Below are 23,925 nucleotides of genomic sequence, written 5' to 3'. Positions count from 1 at the left end.
TTTAATTGTTAAAGAATATGTTATATAGTTTTGTGTTGTTCTGCATACAATATCCAAAGTAATACTATCCTTCTATAGGAAAACATTATTGGAATACACACTAAGCAGGTATGTTTGTATATTATATTTGAATAAAAACTACACATAAATTATAAAGCTTTCAATTTGTATTGAAGGACATGCTTAATATACAATCAGGAGCAGATCAAACAAAAACGAATACCTCATATTGTTTACAATTGTGCAATTGTGAGCTCTAAAATATTAATATTAGTTTTCAAACCTCAAAATCTAATTATCATACATCAGACATCATATTAAAGGATGATTAGTCCTCACTATTTGTAAACATTAAGGATAGTAGAAATCCCTGATAGAATTTAAGGTCGTAGAAAATTAAGGGCTTTACAGAAAAGTACATTGCCCAAGGATAGCCAAAATGGACAGTGTGGAATCCCGAACTCAAGGTTGAGATCCCGTACCACAACTAAGTACGCCACCAGCCTCAAGTATTAAATGGAAACATTTCCTAGACTTGGATGGACAGCTGTCGGAAAATTAAAGGCTAAATATTCATGTTCGTCATTGATCAGGACTTAAACAGCGATACAACACTGACAGGCGATCTGCCAAACAAAATGAAGAATATATTTCCAACGACAGCCTAAGTACTACATTAATCGTTTAAAGAAGGAGGACAGCAAAATAATGTGATTGGATTGACAAGGAAATCCAAATCGTTTGCACACTGTTAATAGTCATGTGTCGTAACTAATATAATGCAAGGTTCTTTCATGATAGTGAAATATAATGTCATTAAAGTAGTATATTTTGTGTAATATTTTATTTCAATCTCATCTTTTAGCAAATGACTTGCCATTTTGAATAATCTGTGTAATGCTAAATAAACTAAATAACACCATTAACAAATTCGTATAATCAAATTCAGCCATTCAGTATAAAAAGATACATTTTGTCTCAATATGTTAGACATAGCAGTTGATGACAACAAACCTCTAAAAAGCGCTTCACATTTATTACCCTAGTCATTGTATCAAGCTCATATGGAACACATTCTCAGCTCTCTGGGGAAGAATTCCATAACGTTGCAGTTGTAATCAGCACAGTTTGTGTTTTAACATACCAGCTACTTGTACTCCAAACGTTGTGAATGTTGTGGTTAGGTGATTGTAGCAAAGTTTTAAATGTTATGTTGTCAGAAATTAGGATATAAACGTATAATGGTTGTACAAAAAAAAAAAACGTTCTGATAACTTAACTGCAAAGTTATTATAGCATGGAATTGTTACCTGGGTTGATACATTAAGTGTGTCTGCTATTAAATTTGAAAGAAATAATGGAAAAAAGTTAACTTAAACCTTATCAGTAGTTCCAGCCCCAAATACATCTTTTTGCTTCACAGTAAACAAATCTTCATTGTCATCATCGTCATCACTCCGAGTCGACTGAAGTGTTTTCGCTTCAAAACTTATACGTTCATTTTCATTTGTCCTTGTGCTATTTGTATTCTTAGTGAAACTGGTCTCAACATCTTCCTCTTCAATTTCTCCCTCATTTTGTCCACTTGATAAATCAGCCTCATCTTCAACATCAGATGCTGGTTCATTATCTCCCTTCTCCCTGGCAACCTTTGTATTGAATCTGTGAATAGTGTCACCATACTCATCATCCGATTCGTGTAACACACCATCATCATCATCCTTCTCCACTGAATTTTCGGGACATCGAACATCTGAACTATCACCTCCATCAAGGAGAAGTTTGCGAATCCTCAGGACATTTGGGTCAGATGACATTGGTGGTTGAGTGCTGTCTATGTTTCTCATCATCTGTTGCTCTTTTTGCCTCTTTTCAGCTCTCTTCAGGAAGCGTACTCTTGGTTGTACAGCTAAGCCTAAAGAACTGGAATTGAATAATGTAAGAGCATGGCACATTAGAAAGAGAAAATTCAAAATAATTCCATATCACAATCGAACATTATAGTTATGATTATGGAAATCAGCAGATCATTGATTAACATCAATATCTTGATCATCCTCATTACCACAATCACCAGCACAGTCACGATCACAACTGCATTCATCACCATCACAATCACCATCACCCAAAATCTTCATTTCCAACAGCACAGCACCAACATCATTTCGAATCATCACCATTATCCCTACATCCACCTTCATCATTCTTAACCATCCTCATCAGCATCACAATCAACTTCATCGTCATCATCCTGATTTACTGTTCATTATCATTACCACCATCAACATAAGATTCATTCACACAATGCATAGAAGTGGAAACAAGACAAAAAAAATGGTATTTAGACAAAATGTAATTGTGTCTGGAGAACCCTAGTAAGCCCAAAGGGCCACCATGAACATCATCCGTACCTCCAGATTCATCATTGACCATCATCAACATTGCAATCATCATCACTTTCATCACCACCAAAACCATCAGCACCATCATCATTTTAAATCCTCATCATCATCTTCACCATCATTATACTGCCACCTTCATCATTAACCATCATCAACATCACAATCAATATCATTATGCTCCAGTTCATCACCACCACTATCACCTTTCTCTTCTTCATCCTCACCAACATCATCTTCTTCCTGTTCTTTATCCTCACCACGATAACCAACTTCACCATAATCGCTACCATCATTATCATTGTCACCATTTTCATCGAAAAAACCACCATAATATTTAAGGTATCATCATCCTCTTCTACATCCTCATCATCACCCTTCACTGTAGAAACCATTACCACTTTATAATAATTACCATTATCAATCAACACAATTATCACCATCACTGCCACTCTTATTCTTATTCTTTATTGGCAATCAAGATAGCTGGATGAAAGGGCCTGGTCTCTAAGTAAATTTAATTACCATAACATTATGCCAGAGAATCACTCCCATCCATTAATTACAAAACAAATATATATCATTAAAATATATATCAAACAAAATATATATGATGTGGCTCGCATGGACCATAACAGGTGGGCCAAAAATTTAACAGTATGGACGCCATACGGACACAAAAGAAAAGGAGGAAGACCTAACAAGAGATGGAGTGATTTTTTCCAGAATGAGCTTGGTGCGAACTGGGCAAACCTGGCAAAGAACAGATCAGAATTGAGTTTGAGGAGGCCATCGGCCAGCAGTAGCCTAACAGGCTGATGATGATGATAATATTTAATTTACGTTAACGATCTAATTAATGATCTAATCAATGTTAGTGATAAATTGCAAGTGATATCCTTCGCCGACTCCAATGTCGATCTTTTATTTACTGTTTTTAACGACGAATTATTAAATTTTAGTAACTGGTTCATTTCAAATAAATAACTTGTCAACACACTCAAAACATTTTTATATTATTTAATATTCCACACATCTCAACGAAAATTTAAAATTGATAAATTTAACATTTACTTTACTGGTGCTTTAATTGAACATAAACATGAAACACTTTTTTAGGTATATTTATTCAAGAAAACTTAAAATGGTATAGTCATCAAAGTTTTATATCAAAAGAGATATCTGAATCTATTGGAATTATTAACAAAATGAAACATCTTTTTCCTCTAAATATTTTAATTTCTCTTTATAATACAATTATTCTCCCTTATTTGCAATATGGTAACATTGCCTGGGCTGCAGATTATCCATCCAATATTGAAAGTTTAACAATCTTACAAAAAAGAGCAGCTAGAATGATTACTTTTTCAACATACATGACTCCTTCAGAACCACTCTTTAAAAAACTTAAAATACTAAAATTGACAAATATTCACAATGTTCAAGTCCTAACCTTCATGTTCAAATACTTTAAAAACCAACTTCCTTATTCCATTAATAGTATACTTTACAATTGTAGCTCAAATAAAATACATAATTATAATTTAAGAAATTCCAGTTTAAATATTCCTTTTACTAGACTTACCAAAAACCAATTGTTTATTACTGTAGCAGGCCCCAAGTTATGGAATAATGTTCCTGAATCTCTAAAAACAGCACCCTCATTATTTACTTTTCTTAATTTGTAAAGTAATATTACTTATCTAATTATTAATCCTATAATATATCTTAAATATATTCTCTGCTCCAACTCAGTCTATTGATAATTGGCCAATTTATTTACTTTGATATGAACCGTAGTGTATTATATATTATTACTATAACATTTTAGCCTGCTATTATTCTTATTTCCAATGTTAATGTTTATCTATTACTTTGTACAGGTACTAGTTATTTTAGGCTTTCTTGAGGAAATGTTTATTTCAATGCTGTAAAATGTTATAAGTATAAAATTAACTATATTTATGAATATATGTTTAAATCTTTCTTTTTTTGTATTAAGAATATTCTGAGCAAAATTAAAGTTAAAATACATAGGTCTTATGTTGCATATAAAAAAGAATAGAAAGGAAAAACAAAGAAAAAAAAATAGGAAGAAAAAAAAAAAAAGAAGATATACATATTATATAATAAGAATCGATATATATATTTGTACTTACTTTATTTATTAATTACTTTTCTACGAAATCTGAATAAGTTCAATTGATAAAATATAAGTAGAAAAATGAATGCATATATTATTATTATTATATACATATTTAGTTTATTTTGTCCTTTTTAAATTTATTTTCTTTCTACCTCTTTAGTGGGTCCTAGAGAGACAAGCACCTACTTCTAGCTAGGACCCAATGAGAATAATGTTTTTTCTCCATTTTTTGTCATTTTTTTTTGTACTGTTATAATTGTATCTGTTTGGCATTATTATCGAAATAAATGTTATCTGAATTTGAATCTGATATATCAAGCAAAAAAGAGTACAAAAAATAGTCAGTAAATTTGAAAAAGAATAGCAAAAAATGAAAAACACAACAATAATAATAATAATAACAATAACAATCATCACCATCATCATCATCATCATCATCATCATCATTATTATTACTATCACAACCATTGTCATCATCATTCTCACTACCATCAACATCTATCCATCAAAGTCATCACATACTTACAATGAGAAATCTTCCAGTGGAAGTGCCTTAACATTGAAAACCTGCTTGTTTTTCATCAGGTAGACTGATTTGACGTAAGAGATAAAGCAACGCTGGGCCTCTTGCTTCAACGAGTAATCCTCAGCACAGAACGACTGCAGCTGACTCCGTATTGATAACTGTTTCTTAGGATTTGTTCTAAATTTGTAACAAATATTTTGAAAAAATAAACTATTATAAATCTCCAGACAGACTATAATTTTGAAAGAGTTGAATTTAATTGAAGATCAATATTAATGAATGTAAATATAATGAATTTTTTTTTTAGTTATTGCATAAGCATCAACTGAAACCAGAGAAACTCTCCAGTGACAGCAGAACATTCTTGCATTTAAAAGAAAAAGATAAAAATGTTGCATTTACAGAGACAGTGGCAAAACAATTGCACAAGATACTTAGGGTCCATGATTTAGCTTGTTGTTTTATGTTAGTGTATAGTATTTATTTTATCTTCTAAGCATTAAAATGAGCATTACATTGTAGCTTTCTCTTGTAAGAATAAATAATGATGATCTCGACCTTGATAGTAACCTGTGGTATGAAAGTTAAGTTCCTTCCCTTCCAAATCAAAGGTTCTAAGTTCAAATCCTGGCACAAAATTACTAAACATAATGTCACTACTTGTGCTTAATGCAGAGAGTAATTTATAAAGTAGGAGTTCTAAAGCAATCAGATTTTTGTACGTATTTTTATGTATGACGACATAAAATTTAGGAGCAACATGGGCAGCAGAGCACAGGACCCGCACCACTATTGTATTAAGAAGTATTTAAAATTTTTAAGCATCCAGATATGCATGCATAAAATCTGCATAAAAAATGATGGGGCTGACGTGGGTGTGGACCCCCTATCAGGCAGGTTGTTGGGGATTCTCAATCACAGACACTGAGGAGGAAGATAAAATTACTTTATTTTTTGGACGGGGATCTTTTTCTCAACTAGTTGTCTTAACATTTCCTTCTCCTCAGAAGGCGTCAGCACCAGAAGTGATTCACCATTCTTCTCATATCTCGCTGTCCTCCCTGCCCGATGAATGTATGTGTCCGCATCCTCCGGACAGTCCAGCTGCATCACCCAACTGACTGCTGGGAAATCTGTGTATGAAAAAAAAGTAAATGTGATACACTATGGTTGCTAGAATTGCATGCACATAATGCTTAAATGATTATCAAATCGGAACAGAGTTGCTGTATGATATATCACAGATCCTAGGATCTGTGGATGTACCACAAATGTCTAGCAGGAGGTAAGGCCTACCTAATAACCCCTAATAAAGTTCATCAACCACAGTCAAGTTATTCATCTTCTTCGTATATGGTTCTGGTGGTGGAACAAGTCTTCGCGGATAAAGAATATAAACCATAGGCCCAGTACACACAATGTGGCTTGTGTGCACTTAAAATAACCCAGTACATCTTTCGAGACGAGTAACGGTTACCCCGGTGTACTGGTCCATACAGCCCCTACGAGAGTAGCTGGTACCAGTTTACTGGGTTGCTCAGACATGAAGAGACCCTTTAGGAGAAGAAAGTTACTGTACGAGCTAGTCCACAGGGCTTTGAGACTCAGGTATAAAGCGCTATATAAATCAAACTACATTACATTACATTATATATACAGTAGTATACTTTCTTATAATGTTGTTAAATCAGCTATTTCACCTGTTCACATCATTCCTATGTACACTAAAAATTTAAATAAAATCAGTTTGAACAAAAATTTGATAGTAGAGCATTTACTACTTGACATAATAATTTAATTTGACATATTAAATTTGAATTTTATATATAAATGTAGACACTCCTTTTACCCTCTATAATTTAATCAATATTCTGATACATTTATATAATAAAAAATTTCATGATTTCATCAACATCTATTTCTTTTTTTATAGATGTCTAAATTCAGCATCACTTCCGGGCACTCAAAATTATATTTCTTAACATTTCAAAGATGATACCTTCTGAGAATATATCAACATATTATTGAACTTCGAATTGACCCTGTGTTCCAGCATGATTTTGACTGAGAAAATTGACCATGATTCTGATTATCAGTCTGACCATGAGTTCAACCTCCACTAAATTAATTGTTCTAATATAATGAACGGCCAAATATGGCTGCTTTCCAAAAAGATTAAAACTTAAAAAAAAACCTTCCTATGTGAGATTCAGACAGTTGATTCACCTACCAAGACCTCTTGCAGCGATGTCCGTGGCAAACAGCACTGCATGTTCCCGCTTACAAAATTCATTGTACACAGCCATTCTCCGCATTTGGTGAAGTGTTCCGTACAGAGCCATTACAGTTATTCCAGGTTGGAGCATACAGAAAATATCAAATATGTATTTTACCTAAATATAAATATAAAGTGTGAATATGGATCAAACAAATCAATTTTAATTTTGGAAAGTAACGATGTACAACAATTAGTTTCTTAATCTTGTTAAATGTTTTACCTTATTCATTCGGACAAAATTTGATCAATCTATCAAAATTTTTTATTTCCACAATTTTATAACAAAGGAACAAATACAAAACGATATCAAGTAAAAGTAATCATGACTATACATTGAATGAAAAATACAATACTACAGGCAATTCCGTAGCCAGGGAATTTTCAAACAGTGCGGGACAATACCAGGATGCACCCACTTTATGAGTAACTTCAAAAAATTTTGACCCATTTTCTTAAAAGTTGATCAATTTTAGGCAAAAATATGTAAAATCTGGACCCATTTTCTTAAGATTTTACACATTTTAGGCTAAATATGAGAAATACGAATCCGTTTTTTCAAGAATGAATGTGCATAATTGGACTCATTTTTTAAAATGTGGACCCATTCTTTGTAGACACATTAGAAAAATTCTTTGGGACTGTCCCTACTGTCCCAATAGCTGGTTACGGCACTGGCTACAGGAAGCAAGAGCTTTTAAATGGGTACCAATTAAATTATGTTCAAATAAACAACTATAAAATATCAAAGTCGGAAAAGTTATTTTCAATAAGACAATAAAATTCAAACAAGAAAGTATCAATAGAATATAACATGATGGAACCATTTTAAAAGTCGTTCAAAATTATCAACATTTTCGCAAGTGTACAACCAGTATGCCTTTTCGATATCCCTCCACTATAAAAGTGTACTTAAAAAATATTGATTGCAAAACCATTCTCCGTTTTTTTATGTTAATGAAGTCAACTAAAGCACTGTACTTGGCAACATAAAATGTATATTATATCCACGGTTGGATTATAACAGGTCATAAAAATCTATTATTTAAAATATTTATTATTTTGAATCAACACTATCATGCATATGTAAAAGTGTACAAACTTGTACATTTGTGAAAATGTTGATAATTGTGAATGACTCCTAAGAAATCATACAAAATATACAATCATTAAGGAAGCATCTGTTTACGTCACGCTTATAATCACATAAAAATGTTCTCTTTTCTGTTGATTCAACAGCTAAAAAATTTACCTGTTGTGCACAGCTTCATTTTTTTAATGGTGAAAGAGGGCAGTATATATGCATTAGATTACTTAATTTCTTGGTACATTTATTGCAGAGACAAGCAAAGAAAAATGCACAAAAAGAAGTGACATCTTTTACTATAATAAACTCTAACAAATACTCCTTCATACACATTTGACTAAATATCATTTGCTGCTTATTTATTCAGGGAAAAAAATTATGTTACAACAACTTAACTACAAGTACAACAAATATTTTATTTGTCACACTGGCTACAATTTGTATAAATCTATATCAGAATAAAAAATAAACAGGTATTAAAATGAAAAGAAAAAATACATATGTCACAGAATGATAATATAATAACTTCAGCCATCAGCTGCATTTTGTATTTTAAATAAAAAATTATAAAAAATAATAAGTAAACAAATAAATATATTAGAAAGTTTATCTTAGTATGACAGTGCAACTAAATGTACAGCAAATAATGTTATCAGCCATATAGCCTTCATTTTGTATAACTTTATATCAGAATGAATAAGCAAGTATATAAACAAACATACAAATAAATAAATAAATGATAAAATAGATACGGCATAAAATATATAATTATAGCAACTAACATTATTCTTTTATAGCCAACACATAAAATTTCAATCATTTGCAGTAATAGTCTTTGCAATATGCAAGACAAGAACTCAGGACTTTACAAAGATTTTACGGCAATTTAAAGACTACTTTTCAAGTTTATTCTATAGCTGCTCATCTATCATGGGAAAGCAGCACAATGAGGGAAAAAAATATTCTAATTTTTTTTATGACTTTGATATGGATCAGTAGGTATTTGATCAATTTAAGTATGAAGACGAAGGAAATACACTAAGATCATGCACACATGTTCTTCAGATTTCACGCGACACGTGGTTTACCTTGACCAGCGTGCTTGAGTGGCCTTACAAATGTCTCACGTCTATCCATCCTCGGCCAGAGTTCACGCAGCGTCATTGAACAAAAGCTTTCATGTTGCCGATGATTTTGCGCAGTCCACGATCATCATGACAGGATGCTGCGCGGGGCGTGCTTCGATCAATAAAAAGTACTGCAGTAAGTTTTGGTTTTGACAGAATTTAAAATGATAATCTTTGAAGAGTGGATGAGTTTGGTACAATAATAAGTCGACTGGGTCAGGGATTCAGGACGTTGGGGATTTCAACATTGTCAACAAATTGATAAATATATAATAATACAACAGAACTTTTAAATAAAGGTTAAACATCTTAATGGCTGAAACATCTTGCGGTGACTAATAATATTTTAAAAAAAGAAAAAAATACCAAGAGATATTTATAGCTGATCTACATATTCTACAAATATTTTAGTATAAAACTATCAGGAAATTAAATTAAGTGATTTAATAACTTGAAGATGAAATAAAAATTAAATTGATATATGCATAAAATCTTTATATTTCCAACATTTAGGCTTATATAATATCAATTATCGAGACAAAATATATATTTTTTTTTAGTTAAAATATAATTAAAATTTTGACATTGTTGTTGACAGAAGATTCAAGATTTCTGTACTTCAGAAAATCAGTTGGTACATCACATTGCAAGAAAGAGTGTATAATTAATACAAAACAAAGAACAATTAATTAAGCCCTAAAACTTATTTTGATATTATTTTCATTAATGGATAGTAGTACATATGTAACATTATGAATATTATAATAATGCTAGCTTACTCTTGTTGACAGTTCATGGAAAAGTCAAGTGGATTAGAGCTTGCACTTGAACTAACATATAACGACAATAGTCAATGTGTATTTAATTTAGTTTTATTTGTATAGTATTCAGAGATTCTCAAAGCCATGTAGTGTTCAAATACTGTATACTCACGTATAAAGGCGACCCACATACTAAATAAGATAACCCCCCGAGATTTTTGGATGACTTCTGAATGTTGGGGCGTATAAGACAACCCCACATTTCACCATCAGAATTCATAATTTTTGCTGCTTTTTATGATCATTAGACATCAAACATGCAACTTCCATCATTACATTTAAATCTCTTCTCAAAAGCCATTTATTTATCTGACTTATGTTATGGTTGATAAAATAGCCCCAAAACTGCTAAATACCGGGATGGTGTCCGGCGGGGGATAGTTTAACTAATTGTAGTTAAGAGTAATATACTGTATTTAAGAGTAGTTAAGTCTAGCTTAAGGTAGTTAGGGACGTCCTGGGTACGACATTAAACTCCATCCGGTCGAAGTGTAGGCAACCAAACTGACAACCCTCTCAAATATGTCTTAGTGGCTGCTGAGGAGAGGGTGTTTATGGACACCCAGCAGCAAGAAAAACCAATAGCTGAACAAAGGGCGGATGAGCTCCTGGGAGTCAACGGCCAACCATTAATTAGTTTAAGGAATATGAGGTGTTTAGTCTCATTGTTATTATTGTTATTATGATTACTTTTATTTTATTTTATTGTTATTATTTTATTGTTATTTGCTTTTTCTCAGATGGCCTATATTATTTCTCTGTAAAGCGCATAGGGGCAATGTGCAATATGCGCTATATAAATATAACATTATTATTATTATTATTATTATTATTATTATTATTATTATTATTATCATCTTGATACGCCATCTAGCTGGCTAAAAACTGAGACAAATGCAGGGATAATCTCCCAAAATAATACAATTTTATGAGACTTTAAATTACTAAAAATTTTAAAATTGTATTTAAAATTATGTTCATACATAGGACTACCAACATTTTAATAGCTTTACTGCAGTAGAAAATTTGCGTATTACGGACGATCCACACGAAAAACGAAAATTAAAAATTTGTATGTTGCTATGACATTAACTTCACAATTTTGTCCATCAAGGGCAACTACAACATAACATTTTTTTGTCAATATAATATATAATACAGACAACTGGCTGAAAATGTGTTCAACTTTAAGTCTGACTCGCAATCGCCAAGGTCAGTAATAATTATAGAGATCGCATTCACTTCAATTTGTATTCTTGACCACATGGTCATAAGTCAATCAGAATATTAAAATTTGATTATTATTATTGTTGATATTAATTTGGTTGGTAATCAATATAAATATTTTCTTAGTAAAAATCAATAAATCTGAAAATTACTTGTATCTTTGTATAACTGGAATAAGTCTTGAAGTTTTGCATAGGGAATTGACATTAATAATTAATTATAAGTTTTCGGTACACCAAGTAGCATATGCTACAGATCTCAATGGATGGCACAGTATTTGGTTCTGAGAACAACCGTTTGGAATACAATGTCCCAACATTTCGGTTAGTATACAGTATGTACTCTTACTGTCTTCAGGGGAAGAAAACTTATAATTAATTATTAATATACTGTAAATGGAATCTAAATATAGTACTGATTTACTTAAATGAGCTATTCAATATTTTACAGAGTTTTTCTCTATTTTATGAACAGTGTATTGTTTACAAAACATGTTGATGATGATCATGATGACAATAATGATAATAATAAAATAATAATAATAACAACAATAATAATAACAATAATAGTAATAATAATAAAGATAATAATAATAATAATAATAATAATAATAATAATAATAATAATAATAATAATAATAATAAATCTGTTATCTCAAGTTCTAAAATGAGCTTCTGCTCTTAAGAATTTGCATTTTCACATTATATTTATTCCTTTAAAAAATAATTTAAATATTCATCATAGTGTATTGTTTACAAAACATGTTGATGATGATCATGATGACAATAATAATAATAAAATAATAATAATAACAATAATAATAACAATAATAATAATAATGATAATAATAATAATAATAATAATAATAAATAATAATAAATCTTGTTATCTCAAGTTCTAAAATGAGCTTCTGCTCTCAAGAATTTACATTTTCCCATTATATTTATTCCTTTAAAAAATAATTTAAATATTCATCATAGGTACACATGTTGTCATGTCACATGACCAATATCATAGCTCAAATTTTGCTGAAATACGGGTTTTGGTGTTATTTTATGTAAAATCTAATCAAGTACATTCTGCACTTGAATGTAATTAAAATTATTAATATTATCATTTTAAAAGGTCATAAGTTGGATATTTTGATAACACAACAAGGTTGTAGCTGACTCATACAATGTTGTCCACACAGGTCGCGGTGCAAGAACAAAGAAACGCGCACCTAGTTACCATTGACGCACGAGTTAAGTTATTGCAGCAAGGTCGTATCTATTGAGATATGACCTTTTACAAGGTATTTTGTTATCACTTGAGAAAGTGGTTAGTGCAACAAGGTCGTAACTAGATTGAAGAAGAATTGTTGGTAATTAATGAAAGGTTAATTAAATTGTGTACACTTCATTTTACAAATACAATTTTGTATTATTAGTTTTGTTCTGTTAGTAATGTACTATTGGTATTGTATTTCACCATATTGAATTTCCTACAAAATACAAAACCTAACGTTGTTTCTCGAAATATCCAAACACAATAATGATTGTTGTATGCAACACACATTTCATGTCCTGTGTATAGCTTTTGAAATGTATCCAAACGAGCTGCCAGCAACTAACTTTAACCTCACTTTGCTGGTCTAAGTGGCTGCTTGGTGTACTGCATGGGTGAATTTATGTTGAACTCTAAACACACCAATTGGTGCCAAAATTGAGCACAAGTTGGCAACTTCTAAATTCACATCTGGAACATATTCAACTAAAATTTGTCAAATAGAAATAAGTTGAAAAATTAATAGATTTTATTATTATTATTATTATTATTATTATTATTATTATTATTATTATTATACAAAAATTGTTTAGTTTAAGTGAATGTTGATCTTTTAATGTTTTATGTGAGTGTTTAATATGGTTGGTATGTAAATTATACATCTGTCACAGTACTTTTTTGTAAGCATTAATTTGACTTTAAATCTCCCATAAGCTTAATTTTTTAATTTTTCTAGATTTTATAGTGAACAAGTGAGCAATTAGGACCTGTTACTGTGTTTCAATCAGTAAACACATCAATTTCTTTAAAAAAAATAAATAAAATAAAAGATAAGAAAAATCAAGCAGAAAAAAATATTTAAATATCTCCCATAAGTTTAATTTTTGAATTTTTCTGGATTTTATAGTGAACAAGTGAGCAATTAGGACCTGTTAGAGTATGTTTTAATAAAAAAATAATTTTAAAAAATTAAATAAAAAAATAAGAAAAACAAATCAACCAGAGCCTTGCAGGCGTCAACTTTCCTATGCATGATACATGACTTAACCAACCATATTTTCTGATTAAGTCATCATAAATGACATAATCAGAAAATATGGTTGAGTCAAATTTATGTGGTGGTTGAAAAATTCAGGGGGAGTCTTTATGGCCCAAAAGTGATATTAGACCACACTGGTAATGTAATTTGATAAGCAAATTACAGTAATATTTTTAGCAAATTTCTTTAGGTATACAGTATTTTCATTTTACAGTAGTTTGGAACGATATTGGGAGTGGGGGAGCTGGTAGTGGCCTACTAGACTACAATTTATTTGAAAATAGCTTGGGCCCGATCGTCCACAACAGTTGGGCCTAATCGTCTGTCAACTGGAGTTTTCATCACGATGATCAAGAACATACACAATCTAGGCCCTAGGCTAGCCTTGCTGCGTCACTCTGCTACGTATACTACAGCATAACAAATAAAGCGACCCATGCGGTGGGTGCATTCTTAAATTTTACACACATTATTTAAATGTATTTCAGGTATTAGACGATAACACGATTAAACGATCTACCCACCCTAGCATCGCAGTAACTACTGTACTAAACTAGGCCTAGGCCTCATGTGTTTGTGGAAAGCCTAAGCTAGATAGTCGTTATGTACCGAAAGTCGGCTGCCTTTATATCTTCACTTTTCTTCAATTTGCATTCAAAGGGTACACTGCTGCATAGCCAACTGTCAGGGATATAGTACCTTCATATGACTACTCATACAACAGAAAAAAATGTCGCATGGAGGTAGCAAATAATGGAGATCTAAATGAAAAACGATGTATATCAGCAAGTATTAAAACCTATTTTTTTTTTTATTTTAGGCCTTCTTCAAAATGCCTATGCCTACAGCAGTTGATTTTTTTTGCCGCAAAACCAAAATAGTTTCATCCATGCCGACTTGCTGATCGTTAGTGTTAGCCTGACTGAACACTGCAGAAACTTCACATCAAACTTCGCATCGCGAGGAAAAACAAATGTCGGAAAAATTTGTTTACGCATGCGCATTTGCATAAATGTCTACACACTACACACAGGGAAAACAGTGAAAAGTGATTACAATAGTTCCTATTGCATTAATTGCATAGGAACTAAAAAGCAGAAAAATTATGAATACAAAATTAAACAAGTAAACAAAAAAATATGGAATGTTGGTATGTTTTCTCTAACTGTTTATCTTATACTAATTAGAGAGACAAAGGTCTTTTCATGGTGGTCAGAGAGAGCTGGTCCTTGAATTTAAAACATACTAAAAGAACTAAAAAGCAAATAGAATGTTACAAAAAATTTGTACCTGTTTACAGCTGGCCATGAAAACGAGAATCTTCGATTGAGTATGGCTGCGGATGAATGAGTACAGCAGATCTACTTTCTGATCCAGGTCACACACGACATAGCTCTGGAAAAAATGCAAAGAAAAAAACCTTTATTTAATAGAAAAGATGTCATATCTTTCAATAAAAGGGAGAAAAACATCTTCATTTTCCGTTAGCAATAAATGAAGTACCAGATTCAGGACAATTTATCAGAAAGTGGGTTGTATTGGACCATGTTTCAAATTGAGAATTAACAGCCAAAGTAAATTTCAACATACTTTTTGGAAAAATTGGGCTATCGTCATATATTTAAATAGTTAAATATGTATATGTATGTGTATCTTTCTTTGCTGGTTTATGAAGTATAAAATAAAATATGATTTTCAACCATTTAAATACTATACAAATACAGTATAATACAAATAGGCCTGATTTATAAGCCTTCAAAAAACAAAACATGCATACTACAATGAAGGTACAGTAGGCCCTACATTTATAGTTGTATTTGACCTACTGTTTTAAAATGTTAACACTGATATTCTGAAGGCTACCAAAACCTCTAGAATCATATCAACATCAATATATATTGTAAATTTTGTTATATTATGTCATGGATATAATACAGTATTTTAAAATACTTATTTTTAAAGTAATTTAAAATTACAGTATTAATAAATTTTAAAGAAATACAAGAACATGTTTTCAACCTCGACTTAAAAGATGCATAAATACTATTCCTTTATTACTTGCACAGAACCTTATAGCCATGGATGGATCTAGAGGAAAAGTTGTTTCGATGTGCTGTACAACATATTTTGTATCCAATACTATGTCCACACTATCACATATTTTTATATGACAAATGTGTATGATGTGGCCATATATGGTGTAAAAAAAATCAGTGGATAAATGGGAAGTTAATCCCTTCCTCCCCCCACCCCCACAAGTTTTTAAATACTCAAAAATCTGTATCTGCTTAACAAAATATCACAAAACATTTTTCTCCTCTGGAGCCTGGCCATTAATTGGCTGGATATTAATTTTGAAGTAAAACATCTGTAAATCAGTGAAAAGTGAATTGTTTTGATCTGTGCCACATTGGAAGTCGATAACTTAATAGACGGTCAATCTAATGTTTTAATGTTTTAACGAGACACAATCACAAACAACATTATCTTTAAAGCCAAGGCCTCTTATTGCAGACTATAACAAGCTAGATCAACTGAGTCCTGAGAACAAAATGTTGACAATAAACCACATTATCTGAACATTTGCACATGGATAAGTAAAACAAGAATTTTCTCGGTCTGCTGCCAAATCTTTAGATCCCTTTGTACTCAAGCAAAGAGTTAACATTTTGATGTTTGTCATGCCATTTAACAGAATTACATTCTATTGTTACATAGGGCTTATGTATGTATTGAACTGTTCGGTTGCACTAGTTCCCATGCCAAGGAAAGTAGAACATTCAATGACACTGTAATACTGTACAGTAATAGCATTCGCTATCCAAGGAATCTAAAAGAATTAGCAATACTGCCCTCTAGAGTTTCATTCATCTGCTCTTTCCATACCTTGGAAAGCAATTTCAATAATCATCTGTTTTTTGTATGAAAATGCAACTAAACTAAGAAAATAATAACAAATTTCATTAAGGGTTATTTCTCATCAGTAGAAGCTAAATGAAGTTATTTGATAAACTAAGAAAGGTTATTAACAAAAGTTCAATTTTTATAAAATGTAACTTATAAATGAATGTAGACACACACAGTAATTAATACTCTTGACTTTCAAGGTAAATGAGATAAAAGATGGAACATAGTTTGATACAACACTTTTAATACCACTTCTAATAGTGTTGTTAATCCACTCTATCTTTTTAATAGTCATTTTAAAACTTCAACATCAGTCATCAATTTGATATACTATAGAAATAATTATTTTGAATATCAACATGTATTTTTAACCTGAAATTTAAATATAAATTTCATTATTAAAGTGTGCCAACACAGATAAAGCATTTTTATTAGTTACAAAATCAGTTATTCAACTTTTGCAAACAAATTTTAATGTAGTGAATAGTTAGTAGCTGCTTGACTATTAGGAAAATATAAAATTGTTTTATATCTTCCTAATAGGCAATTAGTATTTTGTCTCAATCAGGATTTGAACACAAAACCTTCCCAATACCCTTCAGTTACTCTATCATCAGAGACTCAAGGACAATTGGTACACTCACTTGGATTAAAAACAAATTAAGGACATGTTTATCTCAAAGGTATTTGCAATTAATTTATCAATAGTATGATATTGAATTTGGTATGAAGTACTTCCTCCACCAAAAAAAAGTTTTGGGATAATCTACTGTAGATGACACTTTGATTTGAAGAAAATTCTGATTAACTCCTGCGGATAATTTTTAGGTTATATAAATATGCAGATAATATACTTTAACTTCTTCAAGGTGGACAGTCTGCCAAGTAAAAGTCAGAAAACATTTAAAGTCCAATAAAAATGTTGAATAGCTTATTTAAAAGTACCAAATAAGTTATTAACTTCCAACCAGAAAATGAAAAAAAAAAATTCTCTGATTTAGACATTTTACTACAAAATTCTTTAAATTTTTCTATGTACAAGAATACAGGAAATTTATTATTTAACTGTCAGCCTAAACAGAAAGGATTATTTTTTCTCATTCAAATTTTAATTTACATACTTTGCATAAATTAGATTTGTTTTAGCTATTTTACTTTATTTATATTTTTAAAATGATTTAGAGTTTATACTCTGTTTATAATTTACATAAAAATCAGATTTTCTAAGATGACCTTTTAGGTGTACACTTTTTATTTTTTATAAGAACACATTTTATAAGAACAATGAGGCTGAAATTGCTTAAAAATCAAGAACAAAATAAGAACAAATTGAGGCTGAGGTAAAATTCAAATGAGGTTTATATTTTTAAAAACCAAAATATTATATCTGTACATTATGTGCAGTAGGTGTGACTGTAATACCCTCTACAATTCTAGTACAGTGCATACTGCCGTACAATTAAATAATTCTTTGCTTAAAAGGTATGTAAACTAAGAACAAAATAAGAACATTTTTAGCCTGAAATCGGCCGAAAAATAAGAACACTGAGCCTGGGCAAAAACTTTACTGGTTCTTATAAAAAAAAAAAGTGTAATTAACTAAATTGTCGGAAATGTTAGATCACAACTCCCACCCTCCAATCCTTGAAATTCGCCCATGAATTTTTCTTTATTTAAAAATGTCCACCCGAAATGACTCACACAATGAAACCGGGTACGCGGTTCGAAGGTTTAGGAGTGGCAAGTTGTATCACTGTATGCCACTGAATAAATAAAAAATCAATAGGATCAACAGGTTAAACAAATCCAGATCATAACATTTTTTTAAACAAACCGCATTTAATTTTTGTTTAAATGAAAGGAAATTCAATTCATTATTTAGCAAAGTCATGTCATTTCTTTACCTAAAATGACTAAAAACCTAGAAGAACATTTACTAAGGTCATAAAAATCTATTCCCCAAGGATAGAAAAAAATCTACAAAAAACCTAAAAAAAGTTCAACACCCTTTCTGTGTAATCGGTACTTTGTGATCAAATACTGCTTAGTCAGCACCTTGTTCAAAAAGTGGGTTATGACGTCATCAATTTAATCAGTTAATTCTACCTTATTCCCAGTGCTCACTTATCTTGACCCTTCTTAAACCCAATCGGAGTGATATCATTAATGAATCCTTACAAAATCTGCAACAAAACCAGACACCTACACATAAATCATCTCTAATTTGCTTGCTCATGTCTATTTTTTTTATTGTGCATGAATTTAGGCATGTGTACGTATGCAAAACCATTACATGCAAAATTGATATGATTTTCATTGCAGATTGTAGCTAGCTGTAATGATGCTTCAACTAGCTAATGCAAATGAACTGAATCTCCTACAAAGTCACCAGTCAAAATAATTTTAAAATTTTGTTGTGATAAACCAGAAGTCCTTTATATTTGCTTTAGCAGCACCAACTTCAAATTATTATTTTTTTTGTTAATCAGTTAATAACACCAACATACTCTATCCACACTATGAAACCCAATGTCACAAACATCTGTCAAATGGCCATATATGGGTATGAAATGGCATTATCATGCCCAAATATGGCTAGTTTACACAAATTTGCCACGTAACATAAAATTTGAGAATGTGAATTGAGCTTTAAGCATTATAAATTGTTTGTCAACCAGCAATAAATTAGAATTTTTTTTTAAATTCTTGTAAAAACCAACTGGAATTAAGACAGCTGCTCCATTCTGTGATTTTATAAAATAAACTAAAATAAATTACCAGAAAAAAAAAAAAAAAAATGAAAAATGACTTTATGATAATGATCCTGTGTTTTCTAGACTTCAACAAAAAAAAAACCCAGATAAACAGAAAGCAGTAAACAGGTAAGGGAAAGGTAAAGGTAGGAGAATAACCCATAATTTGTAGCATCATCGTGCAGAATTGCAAATGGGCGTGGTTTGTGACTATCTAGCCGCTGTAAAGAGGCGCTTATAGTACAGTAGCTTCATGTTCCCTCATTCCAAAACAAGGGCTGAAATGAACCATAGCATCGGGGTAACCCCCTACTCTTCTGAAAGATGTAATGGGTTCTTTGAAGTGCACACAAGCCAGATGTCTACAATGGGACCTTCATTTTAAGTCTTTATCTGAGGAGACTTGGCACCGATGCTAGCATCACATCAGCCTATGCTCTCAGCCACTCAACTCCACAACAAAACCACACATCATCACACTGTTCTACCAACCTGCCCTGTAAAATCCTTTAATTAAAATTAAAAATTCAAGATTTTAAAAGCAAATTCTCGTAATTAATGCTCTATACCAAAAAGAATATTATCATTATAAAATATTAGATCTGTGATAGGTTTGAGAAATTCTATTATAACATTGAATTCTTTTTTGATAAGGGATTACTCAGTTGGCCTCTTACGCGAGGTACATCATTTAGACACAAGGGAATTGCTCACCTAAATGCATCAAAGAGGAACTACAATGGCACATGTAACATATTAAAGGAAGTCAGCTGATAACACTGTATCAAAGAGTACCAAACAGTATAGAACGCAAGAACTTCGACTCTCAGCGTTCTGTTCGAAAGTAACCTCATTTAAGTACTACCACAAACTAGAGGGCATCCTTCAAAGGGCGAGTTTTGAACTTTATTTGAATTTTTTATAGGGCGACCTAATTCATAGTTTTAGCTTTTTATTTAGAATCACTTTATTACAGTGGTGCACCTTAAAAATGATGGTGCATCCAAACGGGAAAAATCAACGGTAAATTGAAAAGGAAAAGAACTAACTAGGAAAATCATTACAGAACTAAAGGTTTGGTAAATAAAGCAAAATGTCAACATTTCATTATACAAATTCATTAAAAATAATATCCTATCAAGTGGTAGAAATATTTTTTTAAATGTTTCATTGAGTGCACAAAAAATCATAAAAGTCGGGCCTCTTGCAATTCCATACTCTTTGGCTGTACCGACATTTCACTATTAAAATCCTAAAGTTGATAGCCAGCGAATACACGCTTATGCCACAAATAAGCCAATAAGAACGGTATTATTTTCCAATATATATTTTGAAATGCAAGTCTTTTGCGGTAATTATCAATTAAAATTATTTAGCATGTATCAAGAAATACCTCAAGAGATTGTATGTCAGGTGTCTGACTTTCTGTGATATTTATTACGCGAATATCTTAGTTTCACATGAATGCACATTCGCACGTGCCTATTTCGGAAACAATTTGTTACATTAATGTTACATTTTGATAGATATTTTGTAATGTGAGAACCAGGCATTAGTTATACACGATATAATTTATTTCATCATGTTAACATTGATTTAGAACACAATGAATGTGAATGACATTTCAAAGAAACCAAACAGGTAAATGTCGCAGGTGTGCAAGGTAAATTGTTACTTGTGTCATAAAACAACCAGAGCTTCCAATAGCAACAGCTTTTAGTATTCCGACCTTCAGTCAAATTAGTAATTTTCTGTTTCAGATTATTTGGATTATGACTGAAGGTTATAATAATTTTCCTTTCAAATACATATCAACAATTTCAGCCTCGAAAAATTACAGTGAAAATGATCATATAATTTTTTTGCCGTAAATTCAGAATCCTAATATGGCTTTTTCTGTATTGTCTGTCTACATTCCCAGCATATGCCAGTAGACAGGGACAAACCAAGGACTTATAAACTCTACATTTTATTCATCAAAGGACCGAGGAAAAACTGTACTGACAAACTAGATGAAGTGTCTTGCCGAAAGACAATAGTGTATCGTACAGTGAGGACTCGAAACCCCAGACCACAATCGCTACACCAACCGCTTCTACTACTATGTAATCTATTTCATGTTCAGGACAAAAACGTATGGGCCATGACGAAAAATTTATGGGTCGCATAATCTTTTCAGATTGTGAAAACTTTACTTAACACGAACGAAGACAAACGAAATTAAAGTGTGTCAGTTTACTTCTGTTATGTGTGCATTATCACAGTTCCATGTAAAAAATATACCATCAAAACATTTGTACTTCAGGTATGGTATTAGTTTTGTTAATTTCCATGTGTTAGGCTTTCAGCTGCAAATTATAATGAGAAAACACTTTTGAATTTAGTGTCTGTGTCTTCGCATAACCCATAAATCTCTGACAGCACTGGAATTTATAATAAAATGTCTAGATAATTATTTTTAAAATTCTTTAACTTATTGAGGGGGCCCCCATCGGTGAGAAAAAGCACAATTCGTAGGGGAGAAAAAAAAAGTATATGTAATTTCTACATATTAGTAGACACTAAAATCGATTAAAATAAGCCTTTGAAAATCCTAAATTGACAAAATGTTCGAGGGATTCGCCACCTGGACCACCTCCAAAATTTTTTTCATGGGAGGCTGACCACGCCCACTTTCTTTTGTAGGGGAAATCTGACCCTTCGGGGCCCCCACTCCCGTCGGGCACCTCCGAAGAGAGGTCATTATTTGAAACAAGATTTTTTCGAGAGCGGAACAATTGGTTGGAGTGTTAAAATAGCATCGTTTCATTTCATGCAATTCAGTACAAAACATCAAGGCATGTTGTAATATGTATTCTGAAATAAGTGCCATAATGTTTTATGGAATATATCTCTAATAAGATATGTTGCACTTAACTGAGAGTGACACAGAGCGAAAAAAAAAAACTGATGTATGGTTCGGCACATATTGAAGAGTGGTGTTAATTTGAGAGGTGCTAGCAAATTTACAGTAATACACATTTTTATAGCACACCATATAAAGTGATGAAGCAGATGGTGAGGTGAAGTAGGTTAAAGGTGAAAAATGAAGAAAATGTGAAAAAAATGAGGTGAAACAAACAATGGTGAAGAAAGGAAGTTGAAGAATATTGATACTACTGTATGTAGTAATGTATCTACTCTATAGGGCAAGGTATAAGGCGGCACTCCAGAAAGCTGATCTTCCAGACATTCGCTACTAAAATGTTTTTCAAATATTTACCTTATCTCTCTTATTTCTTAAATAGCGCCCTCCTATTTTCCCATCGTTCTCCTCCAATCAGCTACCAGTACATAATGCCAATACTCCCAGATATGCCAATTTACACTACGTACGTCTTATATAACGCATGTCAAAGACTTTATGCCCTTCACATTTATTTCCATAGTTTTTTGATCAAATGCTTATAAACATACTCAGCATTGGCAGATCTAAGAATTTAAAATAGAGGGAGGGAGGGGGGGGGGGGTTTCACAGAAGGAGAGAAATAAATATATATACAGTATATGTGAGGTCTCACCACGAAATACTGGCGCCGCCATTGGTTCAAAATATGGAGCTATTAATTGAGTACTTATACTTGTACTTATTAGGTACCCATTATACTCCTAGGTGGTTGGGGTAAACTTTAAGTAAAATGCTTTGCTCAAGTCATCTCAAAGCAACAAATGAAGTGAAGATTGAGAAACCGAATAGCTGCACCAAACACCCCTGCATAGGCAGGAAGGTGAAATGTGAAAGCAGAAGATGTGAAAGTGAATTGAAATAGGCAAAGAAGATGAAGAAGAAAGTGAAGTTGAAGAAAATATGGTGAAATGAATATAGGTGCTGATGATGGCTAAGGTATAAAGAAGACTGGGAATAAACCAAAGGTTTCTGAGTAGAGGAGAAGGTGAAAGAAGGTAAATGAAGAAGTACACAAAAGATGAAGAAAGAGGTGAAAAGGGGAAATTAAAAAGTAATGTAAAAAAGGTGAAAAGAACAACAAAAAAAAAAGGAAGAGATAATGAGACAAAAACTGTAAACTATATTATTATTAAGAGAAAATTTGTATAAATATATTATTAATATAAAAAGTTAAGTACAACTTATTTTGATTTACTTATTTTCTATATATTTATCTGATAATTTAAAACAAATATATTATTTATTTCAAATGCTTTAATAAAAAAAAAAATCACTAAATTATCTGTACCACTGCTACTATTACAACACAATAATTTATGTATATTGGCAGTTACTACTTTTTATCGTTTTGTTTTCCACACATGTGAAATCTTCTTCTCTTATGAAATTCATCCTTGACTGTTAA

At 31.5% G+C, this 23,925-nt stretch overlaps 1 protein-coding gene across 1 annotated transcript in view; it reads right to left on the bottom strand.

Annotated features, from left to right (window-relative positions):
• Window positions 1–23,925, bottom strand: part of LOC117120349 (probable ATP-dependent RNA helicase DDX10) — a gene marked incomplete in the record, with an annotated part of 77,611 nt that overhangs the window by 13,050 nt on the left and 40,636 nt on the right. The window contains 5 exon segments of the mRNA XM_033265376.1: window positions 1,380–1,923; window positions 5,072–5,248; window positions 6,018–6,204; window positions 7,302–7,464; window positions 15,204–15,308. Of these exon segments, the coding sequence (XP_033121267.1) occupies window positions 1,380–1,923; window positions 5,072–5,248; window positions 6,018–6,204; window positions 7,302–7,464; window positions 15,204–15,308 (1,176 nt within the window).

The sequence above is a fragment of the Anneissia japonica genome, unplaced genomic scaffold (genome assembly GCF_011630105.1).
Source record: "Anneissia japonica isolate Jap-2015-1 unplaced genomic scaffold, ASM1163010v1 scaffold284953_len930413_cov181, whole genome shotgun sequence".
NCBI classification, from domain to species: domain Eukaryota; kingdom Metazoa; phylum Echinodermata; class Crinoidea; order Comatulida; family Comatulidae; genus Anneissia; species Anneissia japonica.
This window is presented reverse-complemented; position numbering and strand designations above follow the sequence as displayed.